General features: G+C 46.5%; 1 protein-coding gene across 1 annotated transcript; it reads right to left on the bottom strand.

Annotated features, from left to right (window-relative positions):
• Positions 1-3,114: 3,114 nt before the first annotated feature.
• On the bottom strand, positions 3,115-9,902 carry LOC124681773 (SNF1-related protein kinase regulatory subunit beta-1-like). Its single transcript, XM_047216598.1, has 4 exons — positions 9,660-9,902; positions 4,910-5,091; positions 4,515-4,677; positions 3,115-3,846 (listed from the first exon to the last, which is right to left on the bottom strand). Exons 1-4 carry the CDS (start codon positions 9,885-9,887, stop codon positions 3,532-3,534), a joined length of 888 nt encoding a protein of 295 aa, XP_047072554.1. The 5' UTR covers positions 9,888-9,902; the 3' UTR covers positions 3,115-3,531.
• Positions 9,903-12,493: the final 2,591 nt, after the last annotated feature.

Below are 12,493 nucleotides of genomic sequence, written 5' to 3'. Positions count from 1 at the left end.
GCTCCACGGAAAATCCATGGTCCTCCCTCCATCACCCTATTCCAATCACCCAAACAATGAAATTGGGCTAGGAACAGATTTGCTGCTTTAGTTTTGAAAGTAACATCCTGCGCTGCCGCCCATGCATTACGCATCTGTTTAAACATCGCCGCATGACTAAAGGGTTTAGTGGTATGAACCCTAAAGATAGCAATCCAACGGACCTCCCCTACTAGATCTTCAATCTCCTCCGAGAAATCCAGATCAATCTCCTCTTCCCCACATAGATTGATTCCCTCAAAACGATCTGTGAGATCATTATCAACTTCAACCTTTTCTGATTCGTTAGCACCGCCATCATCCTTCGAACCTTCTAACGGTGCTTGCGGAATTTGTTCCAGCCTCGGATTAGCAACCGGCTCCGCCGTCTTCTCCAAGCCTTGATCCATGCAGAAACCTCCGGAGAGGACTCAGACGAATTCCAACCCGCCAATAATCTTTGCAGCAGTCGCGAGTCACGATCTCCCGTCGATCGGGACGGAAATCTGGGTACTCTTGCGGCGGCCGCAAGAGGAAAAGTGGAACCCTAGAGCGCTAGGGGAAAAAAAACTTTGCCTAGCTAGTAAGTTGTTGTGGTAAAGTGTGGGTCGCATGAACATCCGAACAATCCCGGCATCAGGACTATCACTCGTGCAGTGAGGGGGGGACTGGACAGAGTACAACAATAATTGATGGGTTGACTGGTACCTCATGATGCGCGCGCCGAGATTTTCGCCAGCAGTGACCTCTTGTTGGAGCACGCGCGGTATTGCGCCGTCTCGCCGCCTTGCATGCCCGATGCTTGGTCGCTTGACGACGATCCGATGACATAGCCAGCGTCGTCGCGAGGGCATCTTCAACCGGGCGACGTATTTTAGTGTTCGAAAATTTTCGTGCGCGTTCGGTTGCGTTGGTTGAAATGGTCGAAATCGTTCATGCGTCCGTTTGCATCAGGTGGCTCCAGCGACACAACACATTTTTTTCTTCAATTTCTATTTTTTATAACATGAAAACATAATTTACATAGTTAAAGACATGGAAAAAAAACCTTAAACGCCTGCGCCTACTAATTCTCCTCGTCGATGTCGATCATGACGAGCTCCGGTACCACCCACGGCCAGTTGGGAACCGGCGAAACGTACACCGGGCGCACCGGCGGTGCTGGAGGTGCTGGAGGTGGAGGAGCCTAGGCGTGTGGCTGTGGCGGAGGTGCCCAGGCCTGTGGCGGAGGTGGAGGAGCCCAGGCCTGACGTGGGGCCCCCACGGGTTGTACGGCAGAGGTGGAGGCGACGGTGGCGTGGCCGAGTCCTGTAGCGTCAGTCGTAGGGCTTCTTCCTCCGGCAGGCCCGACGACATGATGCTGGTGGCGTACAAGGGCAGCGGTGGCTGCACATGTCGGTCGTTCTCCGAGACGAGGATGCCGAGCCTCGCGATCTCGTCATATGTCATGTTGTCCGGGTACTCAAACTCCCGGCCCTCCGCCATGGCCAACTGCCATTCGTGGAATATGTAGTCGTCGCTGTCGTCCTTGGCCTCCTCGTTGTGGTACGCCACCGCCTCGTTGTAGTCATCGTCGTGGTCGTCCTGCGCAGACGTCGGCGCCTGCCATCTTCGATGACGAGGCGCCGGTGGACGTTCGAAGGGGAAGTACCTGTCGCCCAAGAAGCCCGCCCTCCTCCTCGGATCCCTCTCGGACACGAGATACGTGTGCCAGCTGTCGGAGTCCATGTCGTAGGCGGGATCGGCGCGGAGGTCCGGCGGTAGGTACCGCCTCCTTCGTCGGATCTCGGTGCTCCTATCTGGCTCGCGCGCAGGCACGGGAGGGATGGGCACCCGACAGTAGATGAGCCGCCAGCCGCCTGGCATTTGCACGTCCCCATGCCTCGCACAGCGTCCAGTTCGCGTGCATCAGCCTTCCCACGCTAACGGGCAGCAGCACCCTGTTCGACCGCTCCTCCTTCTTGTTGCTGCTGCTAGACGCCTCGAAGTCATTCTTCTTCTTGCCCATGGTGCTGCGGCGGTGGTGGTGGAAGTGGAGGGGCGGGCGATGGAGGAACGATGCCGGTGGACTTTTAAGGCTAGCTGCGCGCGGGAAACGATGTCATTGAATGCGGTGCAGAAGCCTAGCCGCCGCCCGCCAGTGCGCGCAGAAGAGGCAGCCACGACATTGATGGCGAAGGCTGCGGCGCATACGCGGAAGCGATGGCCGCGGAAGCGATGCCCTCGATACAGGTTCGCTGCCAGCTGACCCGGTGGAGACGCGAGCGATCACTTGGCGCGTCCGCGCAGCGTCCACCACGACGTATTCTAAGCGCAAATATAGACGCAAACGGTCGCTCAGTCCCGTTGGAGATGGCTGATTGCTCGCTATCACTAGTACTCCGCTTGTTGGAGTAGGTGCGTCTCGCCGGGCGTACCTCCCCGGCCAGCCGTGCAACACCAGTACCCACCACACGCGCGCACAGAGAAGAGGCCGATCGATCGATGGCGACAGAGAGGAGCAGCCGGAGGACCCGGCCGACCGAGCGCGTCCATTCAACTGGAGCTGGCCGGACCGAATCATGGTGAAAGAGATGGAGGAGAGAAGGGGCTTATGTACAGTATGTTGTGCTCCAGACAGAGGGCGTGATGAGGAGACATGCATCATTGATGGGCGTGCAGCCACTGCGGCGGCGACGTGCAGGCACAGGCACGGGCAGGGCTGCAAAGACAGAATGATCCGTTCCAATCCATCGCCTGCTGCCTGCTCCATTTAGTTACGAGTGCTACTTTTACTGGAGTCACGGTGTGACACTACCACCACACAAAAATGGATGATGGGAGGTGGCGACCAAAGATTTGACACTTCTCACAGCAATCCGCAGCTGCTTTTACCGGTGCCAACTGTTCCCAGCACCCACGCTATCAGCAAGCACGCCTTCTGGAATGGAATTCCAGGTGATTGAACAACCTGCCACGTTTCTGCAGCACACATGCAAGCGTTTCACACCGCGCATGTTCTCCCAGCATCTGAAGTGACACACATTTGGACATGCAAAGCAAACCAGCGCAAAAACCAATTAAAGAGGCCTGACAACGCTAGGGCGACACATCCAATTTGTAAACAGTAGCTTTGTATTATTACATACCACCATCGCCACGACAAACAATCAACACCAAGAATCACAAGATCTAACTTCTCCAACAATTCAGTGGGTTTCCACGCTTCTCACTTCTCTGACATTTCTACAAGTATCATTCCTGGGGGCTGGAAATAACAACCGAATGACCATATATGTGTGTATGAACTCAACACGCCTGGGCCCTCGCCACAAGGTAAACAAAGGGGGCAGGGCAACACCATCATGACAGAACAGCTAGTAGCACACCAACCGAAGCTCCTGCAAATTATCGAAAATACTCCTGTACCCCAAGTGTGCTTTTACAGGAAGAGAGGCCACGATGTTGCTGTTCTTTGCTGGTTCCGCAGTGTGAGTTGTCAAGCATTAGCATCGACTTCATGTGGCAGCTACGCTATCTTTCTATGGGCTTATAAAGGACAACTGTTACATATTTCGACTCGAACCTGTGGGTTACACCAAGAGCTACCAGCGGATGGGCGCCCCAACCCTTCTCGATGAACAGGTGGTTCAGGACGATGTGCTGGGGTCGTGCGCATACTTCTTCCGAGTGCTGTGAGTTAAGAACGCCGAGGTGAAGCTGAGATGGAAGAGCAGGCGGCTCCTTGGCAAAGTCCTTTTCCTCGGGTGACTGGAAACTGTAGCTAGACTCTGGGGATGGAGGGGCCTCAAATTCTGATACACTTTCAACACTCTCAGGAACAAAATCCTGCATGCATAAAATGAAGTTCCCAATTTTAGAGGACAAACAAAAGGGGCAATTTCGGCATCGATATTCCCGTTTTAGCTCAACATCAGTACAAAAAAATCGTATTCACAATTCGCATTATGTAACTCTTTCTTGCTTATTTAATCCCAATTGTCCCCAAAGGTCATTTAATAGTTTTCTCAATCCCATGTTAGTCTCGTACTTTTGTTCCATAGGCCTTTTAACCATATTACCAAATTCATCGCTAAGAAACAAAGTAGTCTATGCAGCAATTTAAATATACTTGATTTCAAGTATCCAAGACAAGATATTTAACCAAAACGAACTTAAAGAAATTATTATAAACAACTACTATTAAACATAAGAATTGGTGCAATGAATTACATAACACTATAACAGAAGTTCTTACGGACAGTATAAGCACTTTATCAGTTTAAGCATGCGGCTAACAACCTTTCTCACATTAATTTATAACCTGACCCAGAACATTACACGGATAACTTGAGTCAGATAAAATAAAGAACATACAGCTTTTTTTTTTTGGAAGTTACGATGAATGCAATAAAATCTATTTATCCTCTGATCGATTTGTTCCTTCACGCACATTTTGATGCATGTTCAAGTTAGAAGAAAAAATGTTTCTACCATGCAGAAGAAAGAAAACTCACATGAACATCAAGAAGGTTAACAGCATTGCCCATGGCGTCAGTTTCACAGGGAAGATCAGGAAAACATCTCCTCTCTCCATCTACGACAAATCTATAACGATAAACTCCAGAAGGAAGAATCAACAAGAGAGAATGATCTTTCCCAGATTTCTGCATGGGTTTTCTGCAATGTACATATGAACATGATCAGAATTAAGTTTGCTGCATTCCGAAAATACAATTTTACTAAGGGGATCTTGCATTCAACAGTACTACATATATGGTGTATTTCCATTGTTATTATGTGTCAAATTAATATCAATCAGTGGGTTCGAAATCAAGGAAATCATGTTGTTGAAAATCGTAAAAGGATGTATATCGATTCGTCAAATGTTCAGTATGCATTATTTGGTTACCTTGATTTCCAGTTATCCCATGATCCTTCAACAGATACACTCTTTCCTCCAAGAGTCCACACAATCAAAGCAGGAATTTCCTTTTGAGGGGGTCCATCAAATTCTTCTTCTTGTTCCTTCATCAGTATTTCATTGAACACTGGAGTTACATCGGCAGGTCTTACCAATGGAGGTACAGGCGTCTGCAAGATTGTAGTTATCAATATACCAAGAATGTTGCTTCACATAATAAAGTAATTAATCCCCTCTGAGCAAACATATGACATAAAAGGATGACAGATAACAGTGTATAGGAGACAATTTGGACTACGGATAGAACAGATAAGTAAAGAACAAAGACAATAAATGATGGGTACTAAAACCCATCACAGTCACTGAAGCAAATCCCAGACCTAGATAATACTGGTTATCATTAAGTTGGTAGTTAATACTCGCTCTGTTCTAATATAAGTGTCTCAACTTTTTCTAGATACAGCAGTATCTATAACTAAAATACATCTAGATACATCCGAATCTAGACAAAGTTGAGTCACTTATTTATGGACGGAGGGAGTAGTAACTTACAGAGAAATGCTTGGTTTTCCTAACAAATGGTTTGGACCAATCTATGTGCAATGAAGACATCGACAAAGTACTTGTGCAGATGCATTAATTTAGCAAGCTCTAATCCACTATCTAGTCTCTGGCCTTCTATCGTTTCGAAATGTAGAACTAAGAAATATTTTAGTCAGTAATCTGTGCTCTCTATCAGGAGGTTGTGCCCCTGATGCCTTCCTGTTCAATGAAATGAAACGTACATTCGAATTTTGCGCTATCTCGAAAACAAAAAAAAAGTAATCTACACTATAAACCATGAACACTGGATCTTTGAGATCAGAAACCCAGACAATATAACATGCCAATAGCAGAACTGCTGTAAGAATTTAGCAACACAAAAGATCGCTAATAGAACTCCAGAGCTTACGGGTAGCAGGTTTTAGTCACAGTATTTGACAAAGTAGAAATATCAACTCGGGAACTGGTGATATACATACTTGTCACAGTATTTGATGAAGTAGAAATATCAACTCGGGCACTGGTGAAATACGTACTGTTGAGAAACTCTTAACTCTCAAGCAAATCTTTATCAACAGTAATTTTGGACTAAATAGTCTAAATCACAGGCAGCTCATAAGAATGCACATGCTTCCTTTTAACCAGAAAAACTACTAATATTGTATCAGGGGAACTCCACCTCTCCTAAGGTATTTATACAAGACAAAAACAGTTCACAGAAGCTGTGGTTGCTGACTTGTTATAAACAGGAACACCTTATCAGCTGTTAAGAGACGAAGACAAGAGTGGGATATTCAGACCACTAAGCAGCATCCATAAGAGTGCCAGATAGGATAAAAGCTGATGTGGAAAGGGAGTTGAAAAAACCTCAACCAACAGGGACTAGCATGTGTGGATTTTATTTAGTTAAGAAGAAATAACAAAGGAACACACCCTGCAGAGCCAAGGCTTGGTGGGCAGGCTGGGCGTGCATCAGGGCAAGCGCCACTTGCCGACTTGTCAACACTCAGTTCCACGGAAGGGGAGTTAAAGAAGAGAGATACTGAAGTTGCATGAAAATGCGGGTTAAAGGAGAGCGGCAACATGATGTTATGTACACACTAGCGTACCAAAAAACAGAACAATCAAAAAGAGGGCAAAACTAGCGAAGCAGAAGCGAAAACTAGGAAAAGAGAGCCAAAAGCCCAAAACATATCAGCGTAACTACTGAACTAGCAAAAATATCTAGACAGTGGTAGTATCTGTAGGCCTAGCATCTCCAGAGAACTAAGGGACAGTTAAGTGCTCTGTGAGCCCCCTACCTCTCACCACACCACATGTAACAACAAAACAACAAATCCCTTAGATACAAGACATGCACTGGAACAAGTTTATCTAAAATCTTATTTAATGTGTTGTATCTCCTCCTAGATGTAGGTATCTAAACTATGATTAGTAGCACCCTAAGAGAACTGCAGTTAAGCTTATTGTATAATAAGTCATCCGCTATTTTGGTGTCAAGTAGTTTTGAATCTTCAATGAAAACACTGTAAGCATGCTCCCAGCAAGCACTATTTCTAAGGTTGCAAGCAGGGAATACATTAAATGGATGTAACTATATGGTGTATCTATTCTAACACTCGTTTTTACAGCCACTAAAATTCCTTGTCTTCTTGTATCCCATGCTTAATGCAACAAGTTGCAATTGAGGCAGATGTAACTGCCTTTTCTCATTTCCATCTGTGCACCATTTGCGATTCATATGATTATACCAAGCAAATAGCAAGAGGATCCTAAATGTTTTCGCTTAATCAATCCTAAGGTTAATACGTGAGGGAATGGAAAAGTTTTAGTAAATAATTACAATATATAAATAGTTGATGTTAGTGGCTTAGTGCATGACACTGAAAAAACAGTGAGAATGTAGGTGACTGAAATACCAATTCAATCTTCAGCTATAATGAGTATTATACATCAGGTTGCCTGCCCTAACTAAATATATTGATCAGGTACTTTTCAATTAATTACTTTGAATTGGCAAGAACCATCAATTCGTTGTGCCCATCTGAAAGTCATATATATGGGCACCTAAATTGATGTTCAGAAGATCAAGCAGGTATGCGTCAGCATCAGTGCCAAAATGAAACAGATCCCTAACATAAGTATAAAGCCTATAAATTGCTTGAACAGCCAGACAGAAACATCAGTCTCACTACTAACTTCCACATCACCATTACAGTACCTTAACTAATGATTAGGCAAGTAAAAAGTGAAAAACCAAGCTGCTTCAAAGCATGCCCGATTAGTAATAACCAAAAGAGCAAAACCCAGAGAATGTATCTACGATATTTGATGTCAGTGTATCGCAAGAGATCTATACTTTGCAGAGATAAATAGTATAATCCCAATAATGCAGCAGAATGATTGGTTTGCAAGTAATAGACAGTGCTATAAGTGAGCCTTAATTGAACATATTAATCAGGTACATTTTTCATTTTATTACTTCAAATGCATAGGCGCAACTTGCAATATGACTGTACTAAATGTATTGACTTTATTTTGGCAAGTACCATTTCATTGTACTCATCTGGAAGTGCTATAAATGGGCACCTAAATTCATGTTCAAAAGACAAGGCAGGTACGCATCAGCATCGATGTCGATATGAAACAGAGCCCTAACACAAGTAGAAAGCCTATAATTGCTTGGACAGCCGACAGAAACTTCAGTCTCGTCACTAACTACCACATCACCATTACAGTACCTAAATTAATGATTAGGCAAGGAGAAAGTGAAAAATTCTAGAACTAACCAAGCTGCTTGAAAGCATGCATGTTATTAACCAACACAGAAAGATCCTGGGAACGTCTCTAAAGATCAAACTAGTACAATTCAACAATTTGCACATAGTAGAGACACCCTGTTTAGCCACACGGTTTTAAGTACAGGCCAAGCTGCTTCAAAGCATGTCAATTATTAAACAAACCAGCCAAACCCTGAGAATGTCTCTACGGTCAAACTAGTACCATTCCACAATTTGCACATAGTAGAGACTCCCTGAACAACCAATCAAAGCTCGTACAACCGATTGCTCAAGTGAAAATGGGCAAGATAAACACAGCTAGTGATTTCCTGCATAGCAATTTACAATCAGAAGCAACAAGATAGAGACCTATGCTTCCATAATCCCAATAATGCAGCAGAAGGATTGGTTTGCAAGTAATAGACAGTGCTATAAATGAGCCCTAATTGAACCTATTAATCAGGTATTTTTCATTTTATTAGAGTAGTAGGAATGCATAGACGCAACTTGCAATATGACTGTACTAGATGTACCAACTTTATTTTGGCAAGCACTATTTCACATGAACGTGCTATAAATGGGCACCTAAATTCATGTTGAGAAGACAAGGCAGGCAGGTACGCATCAGCATCGACGTCGATATGAAACAGAGCCCTAACACAAGTAGCAAGACTATAATTGCTTGGACAGCCATCAGAAACATCATTCTCGTGACTAACTTCCACATCGCCATTACAGTACCTAAATTTATGATTATGCAGGGAGCAATTGACAGACTCTAGAACTAACCAAGCTGCTTCGGAGCATGTCAATTTTATTAACCAAGACAGTAAAACCCGGAGAATATCTCTACGATTAGACTAGTGCAATTCAACAATTTGCAGATAGTAGAGGCCTGCCTGTTTCGTCACACGGTTTTAAGTAGTGTCCAGATACCAAACTAATAATCTGAAACGATTTGCTGCCGAAAGACAGCCAACCAAAGCTCGTATGAGCGTTTGACGCAAGTCAAAATGTGCAATACAAACCCAGCTAGTGTGTTCCTGCATTTCAATTTGCAATCAGAAGCAACAAGATGAAGTAGCAGGAAGCATGGTCGCGCTAGCTTAGCCCTTGTTTAGCGCAGGACTGAATCAAGGAGTTTATCCACACGATGGCAAGCATTAGCTGGGAAGTGAAATTGGAGAGTAGTGAGGCATCTTCAGATCGCGACCAGCCCTCGCGCTGGGAGGGGACCCTAAGCCAACCAACCAACCCACCCCAATCGGTCGTACTTCTGCATCACCAGATGGTCCAGATCACATCCCGGGAAAACTACGCAACCCGAAGGAGCCAAGCTCTGTAGCAGCGGAGACCGAGCGAGCAACGAAATGGAGGAAGGGGGATACGCGGATCTCGTGATCTGGGGCGTTTACCTGGGGCACGAACATCCGGGGCGAGAGGGAGCGTCCGGGGCTTCCCGGCGGCGATCCGGGCCCGCCGCCGCCGCCCACGACGCCGACCGAGCAGGCGCGGCGCACGTGGTTGCCGCCCCCGCCGTACGGGGGGAAGCCGCGGGCCGCGGAGGAGGAGTCCCCGGCGCCGTCCTCGACGTCGGCGGCCTCCTCCGCCGCGTCCTCCTCCCTGGCGCTGGCGTTGCCCATGGCGGCGGCAGGGCTCCCGCGACCGCCCGGCCGAGGGGCGGCGAAATTACGGGAGTGCCACTCAGTGCTGCTGCGGGAGGGGGCAAGGCAGGCAGAGGGACGAAGACGAGCGAGAGAGGAGGGAAGGAAAAGGGGGGAGGCAGGGTCAGTTTGCTCGTTGTAATTAAAGCTCGTGCTCGCTGCCCGGGAAGCGTGGCGGCGCCCGTGCGCCCGGCGCGTCGTGGGCTGCGCCGTCGCCGTCGGGCGGGACCCGCGTGGCTGGCTGGCGGGCGGTGCAGGTGGGCGCGGCGCACGGAGGTGGCGTGCGGCGGCGAGCTTGGTGATGTGTACCTGACGTGGAGGCGGGGCGCGCACGTTGGGTGAGGGTGAGGGTCGCGACCCGAAATGTGGTTGGTCTGGTCGCGGTGCGATCCCATTGGCTAGCGTCTTGTCCTCAGAATCCTTGCGTCCAAGCATCGTGAAAGCGATTCCTGTTTTCGGGAAGGAACAATGGTGAAAGAAGGATCAGAGTCTTGTCACGGGATTATTAGTCACGAGCAATCTTGTCCAGCTCCAGTGCAGGGAATTAAGCAACAACTGCCGCAATCGTTAGACGATTCGATCGTTTTGAGTTGATTGCGCATCGTCTAGAGCTTTTGGACTTGCGTTCTAATCTTCTTTAGCTTTAGCTGGACCTAATTGCACTAGGCATTCACAAAAGTTGTTGTAAATCATGTGCGAACTCACACAAACAAGTTTCGAAGTTGGCTTAAACGTGTCCAACAACTTGCAATCCAGTGGAAATTGGTCCAAAATGTTATAAGAGTGAAACATGGTGTTGTTGTTTGTACGATAAATCCCAGTACATTTCCCTTTCACTGTCATGATACTCCCCTATTTCCCTAATTGATCTTGTCGTCGGGTGCAAACACGAACCCCTCAGAGATCACAACCTCTACCTCCACACGGGAATGTCAACACCCGGATTTTTAAGTCCGGATGCCTATTATGTCATTCATCGCAATCTCAGGAGTATTGTTGTTGCGAGACATAACAGTTGATATCATAAGTCATCATTCATTACAAACCATAATCGTCTTACAAAAATAGATCACATGATCCAATATTACAACCATAGTTGATCTAGAGATCAACGAACATCACAAATATTACAAAGCGGAAGCGTAGTAGTAGTAGTAGTGGACTATATAATTCCACAGTGCCAACGCTTGACGTCGGAAGAACTCCTAGTTGTTGTTGTTAACGCGTGAAGCACACGTCCGTAGGGAACCCCAAGAGGAAGGTGTGATGCGTACGACAGCAAGTTTTCCCTCAGTAAGAAACCAAGGTTTATCGAACCAGTAGGAGATGAAGGCCACGTGAAGGTTGTTGGTGAAGGAGTGTAGTGCGGCGCAACACCAGTGATTCCGGCGCCAACGTGGAAAGTGCACAACACAATCAAAATACTTTGCCCCAACTTAACAGTGAGGTTGTCAACCTCACCGGCTTGCTGTAAACAAAGGATTAAACGTATGGTGTGGAGAATGATATTTGTTTGCGAAGAACAACAGAGAACAGAGATTGCAGTAGATTGTATTTCAGATGTAAAAGAATGGATCGGGGTTCACAGTTCACTAGTGGTGTCTCTCCAATAAGATAAATAGCATGTTGGGTGAACAAATTACAGTTGGGCAATTGACAAATAGAGAGGGCATAACAATGCACATACATATCATGATGACTAATATGAGTTTTACTTAGGGCATTACGACAAAGAACATAGACCGCTATCCGAGCATGCATCTATGCCTAAAAGTCCACCTTCGGGTTAGCATCCGCACCCCTTCCAGTATTAAGTTGCAAACAACGGACAATTGCATTAAGTATGGTGTGTAATGTAATCAACACAAATATCGTTAGACAAAACATTGATGTTTTATCCCTAGTGGCAACGAGCACATCCATAACCTTAGAACTTTCCATCATCGTCCTGCATTCAATGGAGGCATGAACCCACTATCGAGCATAAATACTCCCTCTTGGAGTTACAAGTATCAACTTGGCCGGAGCCTCTACTAGCAACGGAGAGCATGCAAGATCATAAACAACACATATATGATAGATCAATAATCAACTTGACATAGTATTCCATATTCATCGGATCCCAACAAACACAACATGTAGCATTACAAATAGACGATCTTGATCATGATAGGCAGCTGATACGTCCCAAACGTATCTATAATTTCTTATGTTCCATGCTACTTTTATGATGATACTCACATGTTTTATACGCATTATATGTCATTATTATGCATTTTCCGGCACTAACCTATTGACGAGATGCCGAAGAGCCGATTCTTCGTTTTCTCGTTGTTTTTGGTTTCGAAATCCTAGTAAGGAAATATTCTCGGAATTGGACGAAATCAACGCCCGGGGCCTATTTTTCCACGAAGCTTCCGGAAGACCGGAGGACTTACGAAGTGGGGCCACAAGGTGGCGCCACACTAGGCGGCGCGGCCCAAGCCTTGGCCGCGCCGGCCTGCTGTGTGGGCCCCTCGTGTGGCCCCTTGACCTGCCCTTCCGCCTACATATAGTCTTCGTCGCGAAACCCCCGATGCCGAGAG

This window comes from Lolium rigidum, unplaced genomic scaffold (genome assembly GCF_022539505.1).
Source record: "Lolium rigidum isolate FL_2022 unplaced genomic scaffold, APGP_CSIRO_Lrig_0.1 contig_55392_1, whole genome shotgun sequence".
Classification (NCBI taxonomy): Eukaryota; Viridiplantae; Streptophyta; class Magnoliopsida; order Poales; family Poaceae; genus Lolium; species Lolium rigidum.
The sequence above is the reverse complement of the archived record's forward strand: the minus strand, read 5'-3'. Positions and strand labels throughout refer to the sequence as shown.

Excerpts from the sequence above, each read along its gene's own strand:
- LOC124681773 (XM_047216598.1), bottom strand. The coding sequence starts at position 9,887 with ATGGGCAACGCCAGCGCCAGGGAGGAGGACGCGGCGGAGGAGGCCGCC. Across the intron at positions 4,678-4,909 it reads TGGGATAACTGGAAATCAAG|AAAACCCATGCAGAAATCTG; the intron begins GTAACCAAATAA and ends TGTACATTGCAG. Across the intron at positions 3,847-4,514 it reads TTAACCTTCTTGATGTTCAT|GATTTTGTTCCTGAGAGTGT; the intron begins GTGAGTTTTCTT and ends TTATGCATGCAG.